Raw genomic sequence first — 27,836 nt, 5'->3', positions numbered from 1 at the left:
AACGGCGCTGCTAAGGAGTTTGAACTACGGCCGCCTTTATGAGTAAGCTGGTTGAATGCGCATGTCACTGTTAGGAGCTTCTAAATCATTGCTCGACACTTACGCGATTACGGGGATATCCAAATTCGATCTAATCTGGTTTCCCGTATTCTTTGCGCAAATTGAGACATAGAGACAGAGCCCAGCTTTCTCCTGTCTTCTACTCGTGTGATATCCTACAAGTGAGTTTTGTTTTGTATCCTGTCACGTGTATACCGATGATAACAGAACTGTCAAAGTTCAACTCCATTCACTGTCAGCTTTACAGTAAAACAAACCACGGCATAGAAGTGTGATCATTCGGTTGTTATCAAACATTCAAGGTTGTAGACATGAAACTGATAACTTTATGAAGTGCAAACTTGAGTGGAACTCGGACGTCTTATCAAAACAACTGTCTTCCAAGTTGCCAACATTACAACGATATATTAATAAAAGACGCCGTGGCCTCTTGGAACTGGAACAGCATAGAAATGAGCCACCCAGAAGAAAAACAACCTCTTGTTCGCCGAGGACATAAGGAAGGTACATGATTTTATTCCTTATTATGTGGTTCGCAGGGGAAGACTAAACTAAACTAAACTAAACTAAACATGAACTTACCTTGCAATCAACTAAACGTGAAATCCCCTTGTAATCAACTAAACGTGAAATCCCCTTGTTATCAACTAAAAGTGAAATACCCTTGTAATTAACTAAACGTGAAATCCCCTTGTAATCAACTAAATGTGAAATCCCCTTGTAATCAACTAAACGTGAAATCCCCTTGTAATCAACTTAACGTGAAATCCCCTTGTAATCAACTAAAAGTGAAATACCCTTGTAATCATCTTAACGTGAAATCCCCTTGTAATCAACTAAACGTGAAATACCCTTGTAATCAACTCAACGTGAAATCCCCTTCTAAACCTATCATCACTTAAAAATTGGTTCTTGTCACACCAGCTTGATAACGTGTAAGAATCTACATCGAAACATTGCTAAATGCAATAAACCAGAGTTGTTATCCATAAAATTGTTTGTTTCCTTAAATGAGACAAAATTATTGATATGATAATTTTGAAAAGAATTATTTTTATAAATGTAGAAGAATTCCTGTATTCATTCAAGCACTCGGAATAAAGGAGTTCTGAAAGGTTTTATAAGCCAATAGTATACCGTATTCAACATAATAAGCGCCCCGCTCTAATAAGCGCCCACAGCGATATTTGCTATTATATTGGCTTGTGAACAATCCCAATTAGCACCGCTTCCGATTGATCAATGTACACAAGACTTATTTATTCGCGTAGAATACGCATTTGTGTGTTATATGCACCCTAAGTTATGGGCAATTAAATTCTTGAAAAATATATCTGTCATATATAAACATTTCAGGCTGTCAGCCTACACCACAAAATGTATCCCTAACTCTGTTTTTTTCACCAAAATAATATTCTAATAAGAGCCCCCTATTTCTAAATTTGAGAGCGCCCTGGGCGCTTATTACGTCAAATATGGTAACTATATTGATTTTATGATGCAAATTATGTTAGTAACAGAAGGTCATGTTGGAAAGTAATAAGTCAGACATATATGATGCACACTGATTGTGGACTGATTGTATCAAAATAGTGGTTTTTTAAGACTACGCCTTTCCTTAAGTGGTACACAGCCTGTTTCGTAATATAGACTCTCACATTATGAAAACTTTGTAAGTACAATCACTATCTTTGCTGCTTCTACTTGTAATAATTCAAGACAAGTTTCATTAAAGGTTGTGCAGTTATCCCAGACTTCTGACAAGTGTTCTAATATTGATCCAGTAAAAGTATGGATTAAATTCTTGATGGTGTTGTCTTCACTTTTTGATGGGCCATTTGTGTGCCCAGTCATTAGGTGCAGTAAGATCTTCATTAAGACTGAGATGTACATCATCAGAGGAGATTCCTATACTTGTGTCATCATCAAACAGTTTAGTAATCATGCTGGTAATAATATAAATATTATCTGACATGTCTGAGATTTCGTTAACATGGTTAATATAAACTAAAAATAACAATGGGTCAATATTTATCTTTGTGGCATTCCAGCTCTGATAAGCATATCTGATGATGTCCCTTGACAGGAACCTTGTCTCTAGGGCTGGGACGAGTCCAAATTTACTACCTGGGTACCCGACCCCCGATTACCCGACCCTACCCGGGTACCCACTGTAGGTCTCAAGAGTTGGGAACACAATGTCTAATTTGGAATAGTTTAACCGTAGCCCTGGCAAAAACTGCTTAGAAACATGTATGAAACGAGAGACCATATAATTGATATATGGTCTCTTATGAAACGATCAAATCATGCGTACAATGAATTTGACTGAAGCTTTATCTAAAGTTACAAGTCAAAAGGAATGTGTGCATCATCAGAAAAAAAGAGAACATTAGCGACTTGTAGTGTAACCACTGAACTATAGTGAGTTTTTGTCATTAAACGATATATCACGTGACTAACCATGGGTCCAGGTAGTACTATGGGTACCTGGGTCCTACTCAGGACCCACCCGACCCGAGTACCCGGGTTACCCGTCCCAGCCCTACTTGTCTCCTTTCTGTTAAATGGATTCTGAACCAAGATAACAATTTTCCATTTACAGCATATTGGTTCAACGTATGTAATTTATCTCTGTGTCAGACTTATTCATGTATTGATAACACAAGATGAACTATTGATACATATGTACAAACAGGATAAAAAAATGTTTTTTATGATATCATAAAATAATTATTTTAATTATAAAATATTTATATCTTACATTCCATTTTTTTATTATATGAATAAATGAATTTATAATATCAATGAATGTATTTTGAAACATAACATATAATGCAATTTATAGCATTGTATAATATCAAAATTACGATTTGTGATATCCAAAAATCAGAAGTATATTTTAAGAGGGATGTCACGATACAACTTTCCCCTATTACGATACATATCGTGGTATATAGTTCAAGATATGACATGTATTGTAATTCTTACTTTTGAGCAATTTTGCATGAACTTTTGTATGCAATAAGGCATAAACCAGTTGTCAATACCAGTTTGAAAAAGACTAGAACAGAATCTAAGTCATTTAACTAAGTCCATTGTACAATGTAGATGTAGCAATAATTAATAATGATAAAATTGTTTATTAGAATGTAGAAGGATCCATTTTACCAACAAAGTCATTCCACTGTTGTGTTATATGTTTTATGTGTGAAACGATACACGATTAAGATATGAATAGATACAGGATTAAATTATGCATTGATATAGGCCAGTATGTATCGTATATCGTACTGTCTGTGAATATTATCGTTGCATAAATCATTTGTGAGAATATGATGAATTTTGGATATCTATAAATTGAATTAACTTTTAACACATTAACTGATCTCATGACTGTGCAGATTAGGAGCATTATATTAGAAGAATGTTTATTAAAGCAAAATGTCCTAAATCTAATACACACACAAGCAGAAAGAAATACAGTCAAGTCTTGTTAATCCGACACTCGTTAATCCGACAATTGGCTTTATCCAACACTTATGATGGGGGTGGAGTCTACTATCGCCTACAGTGCACAAGTTTTGCCTTTGCCACTCATACTGAAGGTAATGGGAGCTCATTAGTGACGGCCACTGGTGCATAACATTGTTCTGATAATGCTGTAGGCAAAATGCACTGTAGGCGATAGTAGACCTAACCTCTGTCAATTCACAAATTATATGTTAACCCAGATATATATCTGTACGTAAAAGAACTGAGTGGTAAACCAACAATTAACCAAAGAATGGTATTCAATCAACAATTGTATCACACAATTTACTAGGTTTACAAATCAATACAAATTACTGCACATCAATTACAGTGTCAGTATATAATAAAGTGGTAGTACAATATTTGATGGCAGTATAAAATACGAAATATGATGGCATTGGTGATAGCAAAAAGTTCAGTGATAATGATATTCACCCATCCACAAAAGTGGTCAAGCTTCCGAGATAGGCATGTGCTGGGAATACGGGGAGCTAAGTGATCTTCACACGAAAGCTGGTCCTGATGTAAGATCAGATGAAATGTGAGATGACAGGCAGGTACGCGCCCGCTCCATTTAAATAGTCTAACGAGCTTCCAGCACTTGCCATACAGTGCTAGACCAGTCCAGTGTGACTAGAACATCACTGAATTTTCCACGTTTCTATTACGCTACAGATAATTCAAGCATCTAAATATGATAACTTCCTAACCACTGACAACCAATCATCGTCCAAATGCAATGCAATGAGCTTCTTCTGAATATCAACAGAAACAATGTAACACAGGTTCAATTATTGTTTAACTGTAAATTTCACTGCCATGTAACACTTTAAAGTTAAATGTGTGAGAGACAGCAATATTGGTAGTAGCGTATTTAAAATGATATGTACCAAGAAGAAAATTATTAATAATTCAATTTATTTATATCAATAAATACATTTTGAATTCGTGATATCTGAAAACGATTCAGTGATATCACAAAATTGAAATTGTTTTCATCAATAAACATAAGAAAGAAATACATCTAGATAGTAGAACAGTGACACATATTAAGCTTCCTCCAATGTCATCATTTATCACTATTGTTAGTTGTTTTCATCAATTTTAGCTTGTTAATCTATGTGTATGTGTTATGTTATAACAACAGTGTACTGATCACTTGCTGATAGAGGGGTGGTCGGGTAGCCTAGTGGTTAAAGCGTTTGCTTGTCACGCCAAAGACCTGGGTTCGATTCCCGACATGGGTACAATGTGTGAAGCCCATTTCTGGTGTCCCCCGCCGTGATATTGCTGGAATATTGCTAAAAGCGGCGTAAAACTATACTCACTCACTCACTCACTTGCTGATACTGTAGATTAAATGAAATGTGACGTATCACTGGTGATGGTAAGGACTTGTTAGGTAACAGTTTAACAATGGTAAGGTTTGGGGCATATCCTGTTGTACTATTTCCATGAAAGAATATCTCTGTCATTTCACTGCATTCTACAAAACATAAAGCGTTAATAATGAGATAAATATACCACTCGCATGTGCCTGTGCACATGATGTACATGGTGCACACAAAATTGTCCTGTCAGGTTAGATAACAGCTTGCACATTCTCTGTGACAGTGTACACACATATATAGAGCATTTATCACAGGTGTTTGTTAAAATGGGAAATATCCACCGAGTTAGTTGGAATTTGTCAAGAATTGATGAGGCAGATACCAATTATTAAAGTTGTTCTTATTTACAAGCAAATACAAACGGTATATGGTAGCAGGGCTTGATTTAACTTATAATATAAAACTTGCACCAGTGCAACCTATTATTGAAGACTGCAACCTACTATTTATGAAGGTACTATTAATGTCTACATGCACCATGTTACAAATATTCAAACTTGTGTCTGGCTGAGCCTTACTTTTCCACACAACAACTTGGTTTACTCTGGTGCAACTGGGTTTTTATTATATCAACATACACCTGTTGCAAGTTAAATGAAGCTTCTTAAATCAAGTCCTGTGTAGATTTTGTGTCGAGATACGCAATGTAATGGCAATGTGAAGCAAAATAAATAACCCAACAACATGTTTTTGGAAAATCTTTTTTTGGAAAAAATGTTCCTGGAAATATATTTGATAAATATTTTTGAAATATTGTTCTGTTGTTAATGAAAACACCAATTGACATGCACCAGTGCCAAAAAGTACAGTTTCTGGTTATTTCAGTTGCATGCGTATGTCACTGATATAGCGACATGCATGTGTGTGGGTGTGGGTGTGGGTGCCGGTGTGGGCGTGTGTGTGTGTGGGCATGTGTGTGTGTGTGTGTGTGCGTGCGTGCGTGCATGCATGCATGCATTCGTGTGTGCGTGCGTGCGTGCGTGCGTGTGTGTGTTAGAGGAGGGGGGTGTTGGATGGTAGGTGTGTGTGTGGGTGTCTGTGTGTGGGTGTCTGCTTCTACTAGTCCGGACTAATGTCGAGTTTATGGTGCTAGCCCACTGAGACACCATACCAGTATAATGACTGCGAGTCAAACAGTCCTTGTTTTAACCCCTTAACATCTTTGGTATGAAGCGTCCAGGGATTGAACCCCTGACCTTTAGCTCACTGGGAAGATGCTATACCACTGGACCACGGAGGTGGCCGCATTGTGCTAGAAAGGAAAGATCATTTAATCTTATCTCACTGTTATCTCAACAGTTTTGAAAGAATCAACATGCATTAACATGATTGAGGTAAAACATTACTGTGTCTCATATTTTATCTCAACACTTACACTACTCCTTCTCACTCCAGCAATGACTTTGCCTGAACTGTGAGAATAGCATTTGTACCCAGAAAATGACACCAACCATATGGCTCTGTATGGGGGACTTGTATTTCATTGATAACAGGACCAATGAGGATCGAAAAAGCTTTAATACATAGTTTTACACTACATGTATTACCTTGAATGCAATGTTACCTTACCTCCTAATTTGAGGGGGGCATGGGTGGCCCAGTCGTCTAAGGCGCCGCGATTCGCTGTGCAGAGTTGCATTCCTTGGACACGCCAGAAACCTATGATTGTGGGTCCGAATCCCTTTTCGCCCCGATTATGTTTCTAGGTTTGTCAGCACCATACCCGTGCTCGTGGGTTTCACCGAAGTGGTTAACGTCTAAGACCTGCATCACTTCAGTGACAGTCGGAATGTGATTTCTAATGATCATGCATGCAGCCCCGAAAACTTTAAAACAGAGTATTCTGAACGATAGTTACGGGCTAAACGACTGAATCTATACAATCTAGACCATATATTAGCCATTTGAGAATGTTCTTTTGTTCAGGTTTCAAATTTTTAAGCGAGAATTTGTCAAAATATGTTTCGAAGCATAGTCACCAATAGGAAATTAGCACGAGAAAGCAGCCTTCTGATAAGCTAATGTCAGTAATTCCATTGGTCGGTCAGAGTTCGTGAAAGGTCGGTCTGATGTGGGATGTCCTCAGATCTTTGTTTTGCGGTAGCGAGAACTAAGATCTGATTTTAATGAGATTGAAAGCTGACATAAGTTGTGAACATGGTAATCAAACACATCAGAAGACACAAAGTACTCAATAAGTCAAACACCCTGAACCCTCTTAACCCCAGCGAGGTGATGCCGCAATTTGAGTTAGCCATTTCTTAAACATTTTAGAAGCATGCGTTTACTTTTTTGTTTCTAGTACCATGCCAGTTCATCCAAGCACGACATGTTCTGGCTCTCTGGGCCTTCCTGGGATTCTTTGTTGTCTATTGTCTCCGTGTCAACCTGAGTGTGGCGCTGGTTGCCATGGTGAACAGTACCCATGCTAAAAGCGATGTCAACGACAGCACGGAATGTCACGCTCCTGGAGGCTTCAGCAATACCACTGTTCACACTGTGAGTGAGATAATAATATATACTGAACCTGACCACCAGATTTATTTTATCTCCTCATACGACCACCATAGGTTGTTGGGGACCTATTTTAACCTGGAATCCCCACAGGACAGGGTTGGTTGAGAGGAAATACTCCATTACTTCACTATTTCTTCTGAACTTCAGGCACATGGGATATTAAGTACCACATAGGGAGTCTAGGTCACCAAATATATCAGCAGTAACCTATGCTTGTGATAAGGACCGAGTGTGAGATTGTTGGAAGGTGTAACCTGGCTTCTTGCGTGTCATAATACCCGAGAGTTGAAACACACCTCCTTCTATGAACCACTGGTTTGAATCACTGGCAACACCTGCACAGCTTCAATATTGCTTACAGCTGTGAGTAACACAATGTTTTGTTTTTTCTTCAGTAAAGAATGCCATCTCAGTCGCGTCTTGATGAGGTTTTGTTTTGAAAATCCCCTTCACATTCTGTGCTGGACACTGCTAATACTTTTTTGAAAATGTCCTGTTGGCAAATTTGAAAATGTCAGATTTGCACTATTTCAAATAGCACATTTTGCAGTTACAATAGCACAAGTCCAGAGCACAAACAGGTTTCGAGGTCCCTGCAAGAGACATGCTGTCTGTTTCAGACAGGAGAGTTTGACTGGGATGAGCAGACTCAAGGACTGATCCTGGGCTCTTTCTTTTACGGCTACATCACCACACAGGTGAGAAATATGTGTCTCTACATCACCACACAGGTGAGAAATATGTGTGTCTATACATCACCACACAGGTGAGAAATATGTGTGTCTATACATCATCACACAGGTGAGATATGTGTCTGTACATCACCACTCAGGTGAGATATGTGTCTGTACATCACTACACAGGTGAGATATGTGTCTATACATCACCACTCAGGTGAGATATGTGTCTATACATCACCACACAGGTGAGATATGTGTGTCTATACATCACCACACAGGTGAGATATGTGTCTATACATCACCACACAGATGAGATATGTGTCTCTACATCACCACTCAGGTGAGATATGTGTCTATACATCACCACACAGGTGAGATATGTGTGTCTATATCACCACACAGGTGAGATATGTGTGTCTATACATCACCACACAGGTGAGATATGTGTCTCTACATCATCACACAGGTGAGATATGTGTCTATACATCACCACACAGGTGAGATATGTGTGTCTATACATCACCACACAGGTGAGATATGTGTCTCTACATCACCACACAGGTGAGATATGTGTGTCTATACATCACCACACAGGTGAGATATGTGTCTCTACATCACCACACAGGTGAGATATGTGTCTATACATCACCACATAGGTGAGATATGTGTCTATACATCACCACACAGGTGAGATATGTGTCTATACATTAAGGGTGAAACGATACACAGATATTCCGATGCATCGCGATACTTGACCCACGATACGATATACGATAAACGTGGGCCCATTTATCGATACGCCACGATACGGAACGCAAATCTCATGTACATGGTTACCTCGGTATTGTGCCTTTCAATAAACCGCTAACTTGGTTATAGCGCACGCTAATTTTTTAATAAGCTCAGGTTTTACACCGACAGATGTTTTTCCCCATCTCATAAAACATTATCAGCTGATCACCGCAAGCACATAACACCAAAAATACCAGTCAGCAAATCCGAACTGAAGTACGCAATTCAATACCATTATTATACTATCTTGTTATTAAAACGTGTTCATTGTATATCTGGACTTGTGTTTGTAATATATTTTATTGATTTAATTCAAAATTTCATTTAATATTGTTTTCATTAAGTTATGTGAAATCGTGTGTGAAGAGATACAGCAACCACGTTCAGATTGCCGCTTTTGAGGCATTGAAACGAACTTTAGTTGCCCGAGAATGGATACATATATTAAAAATGCCATACTTTGACTCATTAAAAGTCATATTTGTGGCAATTTGGCTAATATATGTCAACATAACGTTATCGCAATCGAAATACATGTAGCACGGGAAGTCCCTAGGGTGACTGGTCAAATTGTTCCATACGTAAAAATATCCTGCAACAGCAATCACCAGTACCAAAATGCTACACTTGTGGTGCTTATAATTATAAATATATAATTATATAGTAAAAGCTGCAACTAAGGTAACACAATATTGGAATAAATTATTCCTGATAAAACAATAATTTCAGATACAATTTCTTCGACCATTGCATCAACATTCTTTGAAGTTGTATCACTGGTGGAGTACATTAATTATTTTCTGGTGTTTGGACTTTGAATTGTTTTGTAGGAAAGTTGAACAACTTCAGTAGTCTTGTTATTATAAAATAATTTTGACTGTTCCAAAATCATGAAAGGTTCAATCTTTACATGCTTTAAGTCTTGTTTTTTTTATCATTGTGTATCGAGATACGTATCGTATCGTGACCTTCCTGTATCGTTGCAGCCCTACTATACATCACCACACAGGTGAGATATGTGTCTATACATCACCACACAGGTGAGATATGTGTCTCTACATCACCACACAGGTGAGATATGTGTGTCTATACATCACCACACAGGTGAGTGAGTGAGTGAGTATGGTTTTATGCCGCAATATTCCAGCAATATCACGGCGGGGGACACCAGAAATGGGCTTCACACATTGTACCCATGTCGGGAATCGAAACCCGGGTCTTCGGCGTGACGAGCGAACGCTTTAACCACAAGGCTACCCGACCGCCCCACCACACAGGTGAGATTTGTGTCTATACATCAACACACAGGTGAGATATGTGTCTCTACATCACCACACAGGTGAGATATATGTGTCTATACATCACCACACAGGTGAGATATGTGTGTCTATACATCACCACACAGGTGAGATATGTGTCTCTACATCACCACACAAATGAGATATGTGTCTATTCATCACCACACAGGTGAGAAATATGTGTCTGTACATCACCACACAGGTGAGATATGTGTCTATACATCACCACACAGGTGAGATATGTGTCTCTACATCACCACACAGGTGAGATATGTGTGTCTCTACATCACCACACAGGTGAGATATGTGTGTCTATACATCACCACACAGGTGAGATATGTGTGTCTATATACCACTCAGGTGAGATATGTGTCTATACATCACCACACAGGTGAGATATGTGTGTCTATACATCACAACACAGGTGAGATATGTGTGTCTATACATCACCACACAGGTGAGATATGTGTCTATACATCACCACACAGGTGAGATATGTGTCTATGCATCACCACACAGGTGAGATATGTGTCTCTACATCACCACACAGATGAGATATGTGTCTATAAATCACCACACAGTTGAGATATGTGTCTATACATCACCACACAGGTGAGATGTGTATATACATCACCACACAGGTGAGAAATGTGTTTATCATCACCACACAGGTGAGAAATGTGTTTATCATCACCACACAGGTGTAATGTTTCAGTCATGAAATGGCCTGTGTTGTTATCACAACCATATTGCATAAAATACATTAAGAAAATCGATGTCATTTGAGGTGTCGCATAAATATGGCAAAGTCTTTATGATTCAATGCAGGTGCCAGGCGGTTATCTAGCTGAGAGGTTTGGTGCCAAGAAGTTGTATGGCTTCGGAATCCTTTGTACCTCCATACTTACTCTTCTGACACCAGTGGCGGCCAGACTGGGGGGGCTGCCTGTCTTCATAGCTGTGCGAGTCCTGGAGGGGATAGGAGAGGTGAGTTCATGACAAGGAGATAGGGGAGGGGAGTTCATGACAAAGGGATAGGAGAGGTGAGTTCATGACAAAGGGATAGGAGAGGTGAGTTCATGACAAAGGGATAGGAGAGGTGAGTTCATGACAAAGGGATAGGCAGGTGAGTTCATGACAAAGGGATAGGAGAGGTGAGTTCATGACAAAGGGATAGGAGAGGTGAGTTCATGACAAAGGGATAGGAGAGTTGAGTTCATGACAAAGGGATAGGAGAGGTGAGTTCATGACAAAGGGATAGGCAGGTGAGTTCATGACAAAGGGATAGGAGAGGTGAGTTCATGACAAGGGGATAGGAGAGGTGAGTTCATGACAAAGGGATGGGAGAGGTGAGTTGATGACAAAGGGATAGGAGAGGTGAGTTCATGACAAAGTGATAGGAGAGGTGAGTTCATGACAAAGGGATGGGAGAGGTGAGTTCATGACAAAGGGATAGGAGAGGTGAGTTCACAAGGGGATAGGGGAGAGCAGCTGATCATGATGGACTATGAGAGACTGGAGAGATCTGTCATCACTAACCAACCTGGCTATTAGATGTTAGGTTTCTGTTATTAATCTCTTTCTGTTAATCAGCGTCAACTGAGAACTGTGTCTGCTTGACTATTGCCCTTCTGTCCGCACTGAACACCTCCATGGTCTAGTTGATAGAGCGTCTGTCTAGAGAGAGCAAGATCGGTGGTTTGATCCCTGTCCGCTTCATACTTTAAAAGATGGTACTTGTTGTTACCCAGCCTGGCACACTACATTACGGGGATAAACACAAGAACTGGTTGGCTCAGAGTCAGTATACTGTGTCTATTACTACACATACACACACAAGGACACACACACACACACACATATTACTACAGAAGAGTAAGAATTGTGAACATAATGTTATTCCCCATTTCCCCACCTCTGTCTTCATGGTGTCCTGTTGCAGGGGGTGACCTTCCCATCTATGCACGCCATGTGGGGGAACTGGGCTCCCATCTTGGAGAGGAGCAAGCTTGCAGGATTTTCCTATGCTGGTATTGGAACCCTTGTCAGACATGTTGCATGATAGATTATTATACTGAAATGAAATCTTTACTGATGAAGCTAACCCATGACGATCTGGGTTAGGATAGGTCTTCAGCAACCCATGCTTGCCATAAAAGGTGACTACACTTGTCGTAAGAGGCGACTAAAGGGAGGGGTGGTCAGGCTTGCTGACTTGGTTGATTTGTGTCATCGTATCCCAATTGTGTAGATCGATGCTCATGATTGTCAATCACTGGACTGTCTGGTCCAGACCCGATTATTTAAAGACAGCTGTCATATAGCTGGAATACTGCTGAGGGTGGTGTTAAGCAAAAAAACAAACAAACAAAAACTAATAAAGCTAGGCAGGGTAGCCTATTGGTTATAGTGTTCAGTCGACAATTCACTTGAGAAGATAAGTCAGTATATCAGCTGTCAAGCTATATTGTATACAAAAGAATATGTTCAGGATAGTCTTGAATAGTCTTCATTGAAGCAATCTTCATGTAATGACTGTAATATTTACTATATAATCTTGCAGGATATAACTTGTCCTCTGTTAAGGCATGGATTATATCTGTCATTGATCAGTTATGACCTTCATTTATGTAAATGTTCTAATAGGGAATAATTTAATTCATATTTTGCTAGACATGATAGAGTGTTACACAAACAATACACTAAGCTGTTTTGTTAAGAATGTAATGAATGTCTAACATTATCTTCAATGATCAAACAACTGCAAATAAAAAAATACAATCTAATTATTCTTTCCCAAAAAGAATGAAAGAGATGCTTGAGTGAGTATGGTTTTACACCCCTTTTAACAATAACCCCACAATTTCATGGTGGGGGACACGGGAAATGGGCTTCACACATTGTATCCATGTTGGGAATCGAACGCTTTAACCACTTGGCTACCCGACCGCCCCTAGATTGGGGGACTCACCAGTGACCAGAAATGAGAACTAGGTTGCAAAGGTGTCCTTGCTAATTGTGTGGCATTGTACCTAGCGGCATGGATCACTGTCTGTGCTGACAACCTGTGGATGGCCTGGCCAAGACAATATTGTTTGCTGGTCGCTGGATATAGCTGCTGTTGGGAACACTGGCTTAAAACAACATTCACTCATCCCCTTTGTGTGTGATTGTTTGACAGGGGCACAGATGGGAGTGGTGTTCTCCATGCCGGTCTCTGGCTTGCTGTGTGCGTCAACATTCCTTGGAGGCTGGCCGTCTGTCTTCTATGTCTTTGGTAGGTTGAATATTTGTTTGAGCTATCCCTTGTGTTATTGAACAATGCACAGTCTAAAAATCTTCTTTTTTTTTTGTTATTATTATTTATATTACTATTATCATTGTTGTTGTTGTGTGGGTCTTCAACTCGTTGGGTTTTTGCTGACTTCCATCTAGGGTTGCTGTAAAAATTGCCACAGTAAGGTGTGCCTTCAGCAGGTATTTGGGATGTCATGGTTGAATGGCTATATTTACTGGTATTTGGTATATATTATATATATTTAAATGACTTCCTTAATATGCCTTACATCATTAGTTACAAATTTGGTGTAAATTAATGCTCTCATGAACTTTCAAATTATGTGTTGTCGGTTATTTGTCAATAGAATTCTCAAGACGTTTGGTGAATTGGCCACAATACATGTCATCCTTATACTGGGTGTTTTGCCATGTTTACTGATGATATCTAAGAGCCAAAACTACTGGATGATTGCGTGTCACTGTATCATGACAGCAGAGATCATTGCTCAGGCTTTCCTGGTCCAGCAATATTCCAGCTATATGACGGTTGTATGTAAAAAATCAAGTCTGGAAAAGACAATACAGTGATTGACATCATGAGCATCGATCTACACAATTGGGATACATTGACATGCATCAACCAAGTCAGTGAGCCCGAAAACCCGATCTCGTTTGTGTGTCATGTGCCTGTGTGTGTCTCTGTGTGTCTCTGTGTGCCTGTGTGTGTCATGTGCCTGTGTGTGTCTCTGTGTGCCTGTGTGTGTCATGTGCCTGTGTGTGTCTCTGTGTGCCTGTGTGTGTCATGTGCCTGTGTGTGTCTCTGTGTGCCTGTGTGCCTGTGTGAGTCATGTGCCTGTGTGTGTCTCTGTGTGTCATGTGCCTGTGTGTGTCTCTGTGTGCCTGTGTGTGTCATGTGCCTGTGTGTGTCTCTGTGTTCCTGTGTGTGTCATGTGCCTGTGTGTGTCTCTGTGTGCCTGTGTGCCTGTGTGTGTCATGTGCCTGTGTGTGTCATGTGCCTGTGTGTGTCTCTGTGTGTCATGTGCCTGTGTGTGTCTCTGTGTGCCTGTGTGTGTCATGTGCCTGTGTGTGTTTCTGTGTGCCTGTGTGTGTCATGTGCCTGTGTGTGTCTCTGTGTGCCTATGTGTGTCATGTGCCTGTGTGTGTCTCTGTGTGCCTGTGTGTGTCATGTGCCTGTGTGTGTCTCTGTGTTCCTGTGTGTGTCATGTGCCTGTGTGTGTCTCTGTGTGCCTGTGTGCCTGTGTATGTCATGTGCCTGTGTGTGTCTGTGTGCCTGTGTGTGTCATGTGCCTGTGTGTGTCTCTGTGTGCCTGTGTGTGTCATGTGCCTGTGTGTGTCTCTGTGTGTCTTTCTAAGTGTTGTTATCACACTTCAGGGGTGATGGGCTGTGTATGGTTCATCATGTGGATGCTCTTGGTGCATGAAACTCCTGCTGACCATCCTCGAATAACCAGAGAAGAGAGGGAGTACATTGAAAGCTCTGTGGGCAAGAAAACGGTAGGTGCCAGATACAATTAAACCCTATCAATCCTTATGATATATATATACCCACAGAAATCATAACAAATTCACTGACAAACTCCAAACCTGTTAACAGGAGACAGGGTGATATGCCCTAAAACAGGGTGGTGTATCCACCATTTAGTTGATACAGGTGAGGCAACGGTGGTGCATTGAAGGCACCAGATGATTTATTTTTGTTTGTTTGTTTGTTGTTTAACGCCGCTCTCGGCACTATTCCAGCTATATGACGACAGTCTGTAAAATAATCAAGTCTGGACCAGACAATCCAGTAATTGACATCATGAGCATCGATCTACTCAATTAGATATTGGAATCAATGACATGCATCAACCAAGTAAGTTAGCCTGACCACCCGATCCCCTTAGTCTTACGACAAGCATAGTCACCTTTTACGGCAAGCATAGGTTGCTGAAGACCTATTTTACCCCGGAATCTTCACGGGTCACCAGATGATTTACAACATCCAAGGAGATGTTGTTTCAAAAGTTGGGGTCAGATGTTGTGCTTCCTCAACTAGTTGCATACGGTTCTGCCACTCATTAGTCTGAACCCAGGAATTGTCCCAACTGTTAATGTGGGAGTTTGGTATCAATTCCATAGATGGACCAACTGAATATGGTTGTCTTGTTGACCTGACATCACATGGGAATGATTCAAATGTATTGCACTTTGTTTTGTGCCAGTCCTGTTTGCAGTGCTGCTTAGATGTTGATTTTTACCAATCTGTGGCATTGTGTAAGCATTATTTACAGTTAAACTAAAGTGTTTCTATGATCACCTAATAGCTAAACAAGCATGGTATGCTGTCCACGTAAAAAAACCAAGTATGTGAGTATCATGCTCCCAACAAACATGCAAACATTCAAAATTTGAACCGTGCATGAACATGCATGTGCAAATTGTGAATTACAACCTTAAAGGACCTTAACCTTAAATGCCATTCAAAGAAACCTTAAGGGAGATGTCTTCATTAATATGTATTGAAAGATGCATTATTTTATGTTGAATACATTTATTTTTATTGAACTTTATATGAAACTTAGTTACTTTTTCCGTTAGTATATATATATATACCGTATTCGACGTAATAAGCACCCAGGGCCCTCTCAAAATTAGAAATAGGGGGCTCTTATCAGAATATTATTTTGGTGAAAAAAACAGAGTTGAAAAATTGTAAATTTCTTGGTTTATGCTGACAGCCTGAAATGTTTACATATGACAGATATATTTTTCCAGAATTTAATTGCCCATAATTGAGGGTGCATATAACACACAAGTGCGCATTATACACGAATAAATAAGTCTTGTGTACATTGATCAATCGGAAGGGGTTCTAACTGGGATTGTGCACTAGTCAATATCTTAGCAAATATCGCCGTGGGCGCTTATTAGAGCGGGGCGCTTATTACATTGAATACGATATATATATTATGTTTAATTTGTTAAATAAGGTATTCTTTCTAAAACCATTGTCAAAATAGAAATTATAGTTAAAATATGTTTCTTTAACATGATCTATGTAGGTGAAAAAATAAATTGTAAAAAATAAAATAACTTTGTATTTTTTTTTATTACTGAAATGACATTTATCATTTTATAGACAAATACATTTTTTGACAAAGAAATATAGGAAAGGTGCTGTATGTGGGGCTGTAGGAAATCCCAGGTGCAATGTTGTGTGTCTGTAGGGAAGGTGCTGTGAGGAACGCTGTGTGAGGAACGCTGTGTGAGGAACGCTGTGTGAGGAATCTGTTCATGTACATTGCAGCATCTGAAGACACCCTGGAGGAAGATCTTCACCTCTGGGGCATTGTGGGGGATTGTTGGCGGTCATGTGGCAACCAACTGGGGCCAGTATACATTCCTCACCTGCCTCCCGACGTTCATGAAGAGAATCCTCAAGTTTGATATCCAGTCTGTAAGTCGGAATGTAGTGAATGACCTATGGAGTTCCGGAGCTGATATCTCTGGAAGTCCACATTTTTCAATATTTCTCCAAAAGATGACTATAGGTAATATAAAGACGATCCTTCTCGCAACTCAGAACTATGGGTTATCTGTTTTGAGTGAATGAATTTTGTAAGTTTAGAGCCTTGTTGAGAAATAATTGAAAATTAATGTGTGTTTTCTGATCTCAGGGCAGGTTATCTAGTTTTAGGAAACATGTCACAAGATATCATTTGTGACATCCAAACAATGGATGACATCTTCAATATTTGTGACAATGCATTCATGTGACCTCTTCACACACACCGAAAACAGTTGGTACAAACAAGCCAATCAGCATGAAGCGAAGCTTATTGTACTCAGTGAAAATTACCAAAAATAATTTAACCTGACAACAAACAAACCCCTAATGGAGAACTGAAAGTGAAGAGTTTGAAGAACTATCACCATTTTTGGCTGTGCAGAGTTGCGAGTAGATGCACGATACCTTAACTTGTGGATGTCTCTTCGGGAGTAACTCTCCACTCTCTCTAATCGATGTGAGGATTGTGAGAATATGCGTGAAATACCAAGCCAAACCCACCTGTTCATAAAAGGACTTGTCCGACATTAAAGGGAATCATCATTATTAAAATTTTGGAAAATATTTTTTTAACCAACCTCCTTAAATGGGATGTAATGATGTTGATATGTCATTAAGAAATAAATAATGAGTGGAAGTTGTTTATCATACAATAAACACTGCAGGGAGAATAAACAATGTGGAGTCATTTGATTCTTATACAAGATAAGAACACAAGCCCATTTTATGAACAGGTGGGTTTGGTGTCGGTATTTCCCGCATATACTCACACTCCTCACGTCGATTACCTGTACCTTCTCTCCCAATACCGATTGTCATAGCTCTCCTACTTTTGGATGCGATCATGCGACCACTCTGTTTATTTGCATTGTCCTGGTAAATCTATTGGGAACAACTCACTAGATACTTCCCTTTAAAAAATAACGTCCAATATACAACGTCATCAAGTCATGAGCGCATATTCGAATCTCCAGAAATGACGTACGTCATGATAGAACAATGTTCATTGTGAAATAAACCACACTTCATTCTTCACTGTTCTTTGCTATTTATCGTATCGCTATCTTCTATTTGCATGTTTATACAACAGGCATTGAAACGGTGTATCACAGCAACTTAGTAAGTAACATAAGGTGGCCACCCCTAAAGAAAATGAAACAAGCCTTGCAAGGTTGAGCTCTACTCTGCACATCCCATCAGTCACACTGCCCATTGTGACCCAGAAAATATGACCTCACAGTCAGCTGTAAATAAGTTTCAAATTTTAAGCTCCCTAAAACTTGAAACACACTCTTCTAGTCGATTTCTCCGTGTTTTCAGGCCAAAATGTATTGCCACACATACTTTGAGCATTATGAATACCACAAATCTGCATATTTGTCACATACTATTATTTGAAAATGCCTACCGACAATGACTGAGAAAGAACTACTTTTCGATAAATATTAGCTTCTGTGGTAATGCAGCCGTCGGATCAGCTGTTTAAATCAGATGTTGCTATTGTGATTTGATACCTCTGATTGACCAATCGGAATGAAGTAATTTCCAAATTCATGGTCAAATGTTCTTTCCTTCTGTCAGGATGGTTTGCTGTCTGCTGTGCCATATGCAGCCCTGTGGTCTGTGCAAGTTCTGATTGGGTTTGTTGCCGACTATCTCCGATCCCATGGTTATCTTACAACTGTTGCCACCCGCAAACTCATGAACTCATTAGGTAAGACATCTTACTTTCAGTAAGGGGTGGGATTTTTTAGCATACGTTTGTGGGGCACACACATTTTTTCAAACACCCAGCTTTTCAATAATTTGGGGGGATGGGATAAATCCAGAGGACAGCAAATATTATTTTGGTCATTGCATGTACATTGTATAATTGTTTGATTACGCTTAGTAGATTTCAGACCGCCATGGTCTAGTGGTAGAGTGTCCGCCCGGAGAGCAGAAGGTTCGAGGTTCAGTCCCCGGCTGCGTCATACCAAATGACGTTAAAAGATGGTACTTGTTGTTACCCTGGCGGGCGCTCGGCATTAAGCAGCTAAAACAAGGACTGGTCGGCTCGGAGTCAGTATACTGTGTCTGAGTGGGGTGTCCATGTTAAACTGAGGCATGGTATCTCAGTGAGCTAGCACTAAAAATCAGTCCGGACTAGTACAAGCAGCCACACAAACACACACACGTACATGCACGTCGCTATATAAGTGCAATAACCTTGGACGCGACGTTAAACCCCATTTCACCTCACCTCACCTCACCTCACCTCACCTCACCTAGTAGATTTCAATTGTAAATGTAGGTATTGGATGTCTGACATGTGGAAACATCTGGGACTTTGGGGTCGATCTGTGAGATACAGATACAGATACTGAACCTTTTTTCATACATTCTGTGAATTCCTATTTTTGAATGCCTTCAGGACTGATGCTCCCTGCTGGCATGGTGATCGGCGTCAGCTACGTGGGCTGTAACCACGTGTGGGCAGTTACGCTGTTGACCTTGGCCTTGGGAACCAGTGGGATCACAATGGGGGGATACATGATCAACCATCTGGACATTGCGCCCAAGTTCTCTGGTATCTTGACATCTTCAGTGTGTCTGAATATAAACTCTTGTTCAATCCAACCAGATAATGCAGTGTCTGATATTGTGAGCAGCGGTCCACAAAATCTCAGGGCACAATGACATGCAATCAACCAAGTCCCGAGTCTGACCACCAGATCCATTAAGTCGCCTCTTAACGACAAGCATGGGTTGCTGGCGACTAATTCTAACCTGGCATCCCAACAGACAGAAACTTTTGAGTAGGCTGTGATAAATGACATCACAAGAAATAAAAATGTAAAACCTATTGTCAGATATTAGTGTTGTCTCAATCATTGCATCAGTATTCAGAAGACTCCGTCCGTGGGGTTTCCAGGTTAGGATTTGTCACTATCAACCCATGCTGTTAGTAAGAGGATATTTAATGGATCACCTCATCAAGGTCGACGTATAGTTGATAGCATGAATCATTGTTCATAATATCAATGACTGGATTGTCTGATGGCTTATTTACAGGCTACTGGACCGCCTCAGGGGTCTAGTGATAGAGTGTCCGCCCTGAGAGCGGAAGGTCCGGGGTTTGATCTCCAGCCGCGTCATACCAAAAGACCTTAAAAGAGGGTACTTGTTGTTACCCTGTCTGGCGCTGGGCATGAAGGGGCTAAAACAAGGACTGGTTGGCTCGGCGTCAGTATACTGTGTCTGAGTGGGGTATTCATGTTAAACTGCGTCATGGTATCTCAGTGGGCTGGCACTATAAATCGGCATCAGTCCAGACTTGTACAAGCAGCCACACACACACACACACACGTGTGCATGCACATCGCTATATAAGTGCAATAATCTTGGACGCGACATTAAACCCCATTTCACCTCATCTACAGGCTACTGTCATATAGCTAGAATATTGCTGAAGAAACTGTATACATGGCCTGTGACACCTTAGTTTGAGTTGGAACCCTAAGCTGTGCAGGGGTTTAGAGTTTGTTTGTTTGAAGCCTAGATCCTGGCTTGTCAACCCCACACCTGTGCTGGGTGGGATTAAAGGGAAATACTTATGTAGCAGGGCGTGGAGTCATCCCACAGATGACATCCTTACCTTGTCAGCTTACTGACTGGATTAACCTCTTTGGTCATGTGGACAAGGCGTCCAACCTCAGATCAGAAGGTCCGTGGTTCGAATCCCATCACGGGACTAGGAAATTTTATGGCCACTACATTGGCTGAGCACGTTCATATTGAATTAGAGCCAAATAAGCCTCAGTACCCTACTATGCGGCCCGGGACGTGCCTTCTGTTGACAGGGGAGTATGTAGCAGGGCGTGGAGTCGTCCCACAGATGACATCCTTACCTTGTCAGCTTGCTGACGGGGTTAACCTCTTTGGTCATGTGGACAAGGCGTCCAACCTCAGATCAGAAGGTCCGTAGTTCGAATCCCATCACGAGACTCGGAAATTTTATGGCTGCTACACTTATATTGTAGTAAACATCAAACAAACAAATATGTTGCTATAATATGTATAATGATCAATGAATTTAATTTCATTATTAACTTATTTGTTCAACACTCTACCATTCTTGGAACTTGTGACGGATGTAGTAACCGATGTTGCTATGGTTACAGGAGTGTTGCTGGGTATAACCAATGGGATTGCTACGATTCCCGGCTTCCTGGGCCCCCAAGTGGTTGGCATCATCACCAACAATAATGTAAGTACACCTGCGATGTGTCTACACTGATCTGTTTCAGGGCGCATACTGTATCATTACCCAAAATTGAATTTTCTATTTGGTAATTTCTCAGTGAGAAAATATCCCTTTCCAGTAGTGTGATTATCACAGTAATATGTGTACATGACGTGTTTGATTGACTGAGACGTTAGCAGAGTTATCACTACTTTTCATTCATAAAACTACAACCAGTCATGCACTCATTATACCATGACAGTTTAACGCAGTGACATGAAACTTAGTCGTGTTGAGATCAGATACATATTTATTCTTGAATTTAAATTAGATATAAATCACAAATATTGTCAACACATTCCAAGATAATTTCGCTCATCTCCTTCCAAATCAAAAGAAACATGTTGAATTAGACAATGTATATCTGATTGTGCAAAGTTTTTTATCATGTTCGACAAGTTCATGCTTGGCATTTTCATATGCATTTAAATTAGGCTATGTCATACAACAAGCATGTCATTCGTCAAATACAGGATACAAAGAAATCTCACTGCTACAACAGATCTACGGTTTTCGTCAATGTTTTCCAATGTAAACTTTAGTGAAATAAAATTTCAAATAATAGAATAGTCAAAATATTGTTACATCACATAATCCAAAATGAAACGATGAACTTCGAGTGTTATTTCCACCATACTTACTTGCCAATATTCCTCTAAAAACATATCGGATGTCACAATCAACCGTAGGGCTGTCCATCAGGTCACTTTCATTTCAACGAATTTCACTTAGACTGAGAATGGCGGTAGTTCTTCTTTCCGGGGCAGATCTTGGACACAGCACAATATTTTTTCACCAAACTTGGCACATAGATAGGTCTAGTGGTAAACTGGTGCCTTTTGATATTTGGGGATTTTTGACATTTTCGAGTAGCCATAGCAGTGACTTTGACTTAGACTGAAAATGAGTATAGTGTTTGTTTCAGGATGGGGATATGAGTATTTCATGCTTGTTTGTTATTGTTCATCCTCAAGTGTGTGGTTATTGTATGGCCCAACAGAATCATACACACTTCTGTATACCTACAATCACATTATTTCTCATCAGGAACCATCTTCCCCGGGCGAGCATGTCCACTAGCCTGTATCAAAGCCTAGTTTCTACATGACTTTGATAAAAAGGCTGGTGGACACTCTTGACCCTGGAAGATGATGGGGAGCATTACGAAACGTAAGTGAGAATGTGTGCGTGCATATGATATATTCCACAAGGATGGACACAGTTACTGAACACCAACACGATTGGTAAGGGATGACCTAGTAGAATGTATTGGTGGAATGGGTAGAAATAAAAATAACCCTCTTGACACTCAGATTTACAGATTAGTATGACCATCATTATAATTACAGTTTCAATCATGAGATGTGCATTTTTTAGTGACATTTAATGGATCAGCGGAGAGAACAAAAGCTGTATCTCACCGAGTTATTTGTGGTCTGTACTTCTGTACTGACAGTGAAAACAATTCATTAATGAAACAGACTCTTTGTAGTTTGTGTCAACTACTAGGATATAAGTGAGTGAGTGAGTTGGGTTTAACGCCGCTTTTAACAGTATTCCAGTTATATCACGGCATGTCAGCTTAATGTGGGAGGAAAGCCCAAAGTGATGCAGGTCTCAGATGTTTACCACTTCGGTGAAACCCACGAGCACGGGTATGGTGTTGACAAACCTAGAAACATAATTGTGACGAACCGGGATTCGAACCCACAATCATAGGTTTCTGGCGTGTCCAAGGGACGCAACTCTGCACAGCGAATCGCGGCGCCTTATACGACTGGGCCACCTGTGCCCCCTACTAGGAATAAAAGTGTCATGTCAGATAAATGGCAAACTGAATAAGTAGATACTTTAGGTTCAGTCCCTTGAGATTTGCCACTTATTGTTTGTCAACTGTATTTTCAGACCATGTATGAACTCTACACTGGCCACTGCAGAATTTAGTTTCAAATACACCAGTATCTTAAATGAAGTATATCATATTTATCCTCCGGCATTGAATGTGTGGGAATATGGTCAATGGTCAATTTACAGATTTTTGGCATTTTAATTTTTCTCAATTTCCATGGAAACAATTTGTATCGAGTCTCAAAAGGGGGTGGATTTTTGTTTGAAATCGGGCTTATATTAAAAGAAAAAGGGACAATCGGAAATGTAATCTACTGATTTAATTCAGTTTTGTTTGTGAGCTGTGAAATACTTGTCATACATTGTGCACTTGCCCACAGGAGACGATAGCAGGGTGGAGAATTGTGTTCTTCATCACGGCAGGCGTCTATGTGGTCGGGACAGTCATCTTCATCGTCTTTGCTCGTGGAGAGGAACAGTCCTGGGCCAAAGTGAAACCTGAGGAGGACGATGTCTTCGAGAAATCCGAGTCTTCCATACAGGCAACTGTCCAGAATGCTCCTTATGATCAGGAGGTCCTTATACCTCCACCTACTAAGAGCTCTTAGTGATATTGTGACACTGAGTTGGTTGTAAATGTATTAAATAGTGCAATACATGTCATATTCATACACCATACCGACCATGTGGATTCCTGCTTAGAACAGGTCCCCAGCAACCTATGCTGGTTGTAAGATGGAACCAAATGGATTGGGTGGTCAGACTCGGTTGAATGCATATCATTGTAGCCATTGTGTGGATTGTGGCTCACAAAATCAATCACTGCTTTTTTATCCGCCTGGCATATAGTCTACGCCTCGTCTGTCTGTCCATAATCATTTCGTTTTATGCGCGTAACTCGAAAACCAAGTTTTTATACCTACTCTTGTATATGGACATACAGATTAGATAGAAATTCTCACATCTAACTGGACGCTTGTCTCGTCCAGACTGGATTATTTACAAGCCGCCGCATCACCAACTTCTTGAAGATGTCATACAAGCAGTATTCAGTACTGACATGGAAGTGGCATGTTCAGTGTCAAACAAGTCAGTGAGCCTGACCACCCGACCCAAGCAGTAGAGTGCTTGGTACCTGTTGTAACCCGGGTCTCAGTGGGGTTGGTATCCTTTTCTGGAGTCTCACACATATCAGTGTGTGTGTTTGTGTGCTTGTGCATGTTGTTGATTACATGGGATGGTTAATGAGGTGTGTCTGGTCTGTATTGTGGTGGCACATGGTCCTGTGGACAGCGCACTGGTCACAAATCAGGTGAAGTTAGCAACAAAGGTCATGGGCGACCAGATTTGGCACCTCGCCTCCTGAGAGTTTAGGGGATCTGGTACCTGGTAGGATGTGACTCTTAACTTTCAAGCACCTCAAAGGCAGTTTGATTTGTATACTCCCCAGGGAGTAGAAAATGAAAAAGGGGTGCACACTAATCCATTGATCAGGGTAATAATGTAGCACAATCACATTATTTTCTGAGGGTAAGTTGTATAACTCTGTCCTGTTGTGCTGGAGATTTTAAAATGTAACAGTGAGCATAACTTTGATGAACTGCTTTGATGTGTTTACTTGTCTGATAGTAACTTGATTAGATGTTGTCATATTGGATAAAGTACATTCGAAAATGACCCAAGAAGATCCGGGTTAGAATAGGTCTTCAGCAACCCATGCTTGTTGTAAGAGGCGACTAATGGGATTGGGTGGTCAGCCTCACTGACTTGGTTGATGCGTGTCATCTTATCACAATTGCATGGATCGATGCTCATGATGTCAATCACTGGATTGTCTGGTCCAGACTCTACTATATGCAGACCGCCGTCATATAGCTGGAGTACTGCTGAGGCTGGCGTTAAACAACAAACATTCCAAAATACCACATTCCTTTACTGAAACCAAAATGGTTGTTGATTTACAGGGAAGTTAAAACTGGCTGTCAGCTAAACAGATATTCACCAGATTATTTTGTGTCTGTGTCTGTATTTACATCATAAAGGTGACAGAACATATATACTGCCACAAGCCAGTCTGTGAATGAAAGAGGTGTAAAATGCTTGAGATGAATTCATCTACCAAAGTAGTGAGGTCAGTAGGACCAGTGCATGTATTGATTAGGACTGGGAAGAACAAGTCCAAATTTACTATCCGGGTACCAAGCACCCTTATTACCCTACCCTATCCAGGTATCCGCTGTAGGTCTCAAGAGATGGGTAGAAAATGTCCGATATAGGACAAGTATGATATCACATGACTAACCACAAATCCAGGTAGTCCTGTGGGTACCCAGGTCCTACTCAGTTACCTGTCCCAGTCCTAGTATCACCGCTGTGATGTGTGTTCCTGCACGTCTGTATCAACACCCCAGTGTGAACTGTACACTGAACCAGTCCAGGCGATGCAAGTTATTAAGCATCAATTTATTCAATATGTCAGAAAAGATTTTGACAGGTCCGATCTGGGACATGCTTATTGTTGTGATCTGATGAAAGATTGTGATGTGTTGTTATTGTATTGAAAATTGCAAGAAATTCCATGGCATTTGATTGGCTGAGCAAGCAATTTATTTTGTTTTTATGTTTCCATTAATCAAGAAAACAATTTTTCAATTCCCATTTATGGGCTGCTATTTCCTGATTGGCTGAAAGTATAATGGGCAGGGCTTGGGTTGCTGATGTCACAGATTCATTTCCGGTTTTTTTTCTGTTTGAATGAGTGAATAAGCAGTCTGTGAAGCTTTTACCTGGGTATTATTGATATATTTATAAAAATTGACCTCAATGTTTTTGTGCTTATTTACACAGCATGCACGTTTTTTATGTGTACACCTCCATTAACGCTAAAAACATACATACACTATGTAATGCTTATGGTATAACGATGTACAGGTATGTTTCATCAATGCCATCTTGCCAGAATCTGTGCCAATACGTGTATTTATTTATGTGGGTATTCTCCAATAAACGTGTGTCAACTACTGGAAATGTAAGTACCATAACATAATACTCAATAAACATTACGCTCCATTAGAGTTGAGTTTTTGTTTACAAAAAGTTGCATATTTAGCCCAAAGTTCAGTGAGTTTTAACTGTACAGTATTATCAAGGTTTAACTGAACAGTGCCAGTGAGTTTTGACTGAACAGTATCAGTGAGTTTTGACTGAACCGTATCAGTGAGTTTTGACTGAACAGTATCAGTGAGTTTTGACTGAACAGTATCAGTGAGTTTTAACTAAACAGTATCAGTGAGTTTTGACTGAACAGTATCAGTGAGTTTTGACTGAACAGTATGAATAAGTTTTAACTAAACAGTGTCAGTGAGTTTTAAATGAACAGTGTCAGTGAGTTTTGACTGAACAGTATCAGTGAGTTTTGACTGAACAGTATCAGTGAGTTTTAACTGAACAGTATCAGTGAGTTTTGACTGAACAGTATCAGTGAGTTTTAACTAAACAGTGTCAGTGAGTTTTAAATGAACAGTGTCAGTGAGTTTTGACTGTACAGTATCAGTGAGTTTTAACTAAACAGTGTCAGTGAGTTTTAAATGAACAGTATCAGTGAGTTTTAAATGAACAGTATCAATAAGTTTTAACTAAACAGTGTCAGTGAGTTTTAAATGAACAGTATCAGTGAGTTTTGACTGAACAGTATCAGTGAGTTTTGACTGAACAGTATCAATAAGTTTTAACTAAACAGTGTCAGTGAGTTTTAAATGAACAGTATCAGTGAGTTTTGACTGAACAGTATCAGTGAGTTTTGACTGAACAGTATCAATAAGTTTTAACTAAACAGTGTCAGTGAGTTTTGACTGAACAGTGTCAGTGAGTTTTAAATGAACAGTATCAGTGAGTTTTGACTGAACAGTATCAGTGAGTTTTAACTGAACAGTATCAGTGAGTTTTGACTGAACAGTATCAGTGAGTTTTAACTGAACAGTATCAGTGAGTTTTGACTGAACAGTATCAATAAGTTTTAACTAAACAGTGTCAGTGAGTTTTAAATGAACAGTATCAGTGAGTTTTAAATGAACAGTATCAGTGAGTTTTAAATGAACAGTATCAGTGAGTTTTGACTGAACAGTATCAATAAGTTTTAACTAAACAGTGTCAGTGAGTTTTAAATGAACAGTATCAGTGAGTTTTGACTGAACAGTATCAGTGAGTTTTAACTGAACAGTTTTTTCAGGACACATCAGCTTATGTGAGAAAAGGCCAAGATGACCTTTACCAATTTCCTGAAAGCCATGAGCATCATTCTGACAAACCAAGACTCATCATCCAAGAACTGGAACCCTTGATGAGTAGGACCTTGGGCATTGCATTCACGATATTCACTTTCATGAACAATCAGCGATGAACACAGCTTCCAACTTGCATACATGAAATTTGTTGAATTGTTTGTTATTTAACCCCACACTTAGTGATATTCCAGCAATATGGTGTCTGCATGTAAATAACAGAGTCTTGGGCAGACAATTCAGTGATTGATATATGCAATGATGCATGCTGTTTGGGTACAATGACAAGCTATCAAACAAT

General features: G+C 40.0%; 1 protein-coding gene across 1 annotated transcript; it reads left to right on the top strand.

The window, feature by feature from the left end:
* Positions 1 to 254: 254 nt before the first annotated feature.
* On the top strand, positions 255 to 26,427 carry LOC139475474 (sialin-like). Its single transcript, XM_071258681.1, has 12 exons — positions 255 to 564; positions 7,288 to 7,484; positions 8,123 to 8,200; positions 11,101 to 11,259; positions 12,215 to 12,302; positions 13,454 to 13,549; positions 14,945 to 15,066; positions 16,862 to 17,011; positions 18,704 to 18,836; positions 19,536 to 19,691; positions 21,286 to 21,371; positions 23,636 to 26,427. The coding sequence occupies exons 1-12, from the start codon at positions 513 to 515 to the stop codon at positions 23,861 to 23,863; spliced, it is 1,545 nt and encodes a 514-aa protein (XP_071114782.1). The 5' UTR covers positions 255 to 512; the 3' UTR covers positions 23,864 to 26,427.
* The last annotated feature ends 1,409 nt before the right edge of the window (positions 26,428 to 27,836 follow it).

The sequence above is a fragment of the Haliotis cracherodii genome, unplaced genomic scaffold (genome assembly GCF_022045235.1).
Source record: "Haliotis cracherodii isolate W230 unplaced genomic scaffold, xgHalCrac1.p SCAF_1, whole genome shotgun sequence".
Taxonomy (NCBI): Eukaryota; Metazoa; Mollusca; class Gastropoda; order Lepetellida; family Haliotidae; genus Haliotis; species Haliotis cracherodii.
The sequence above is the reverse complement of the archived record's forward strand: the minus strand, read 5'-3'. Positions and strand labels throughout refer to the sequence as shown.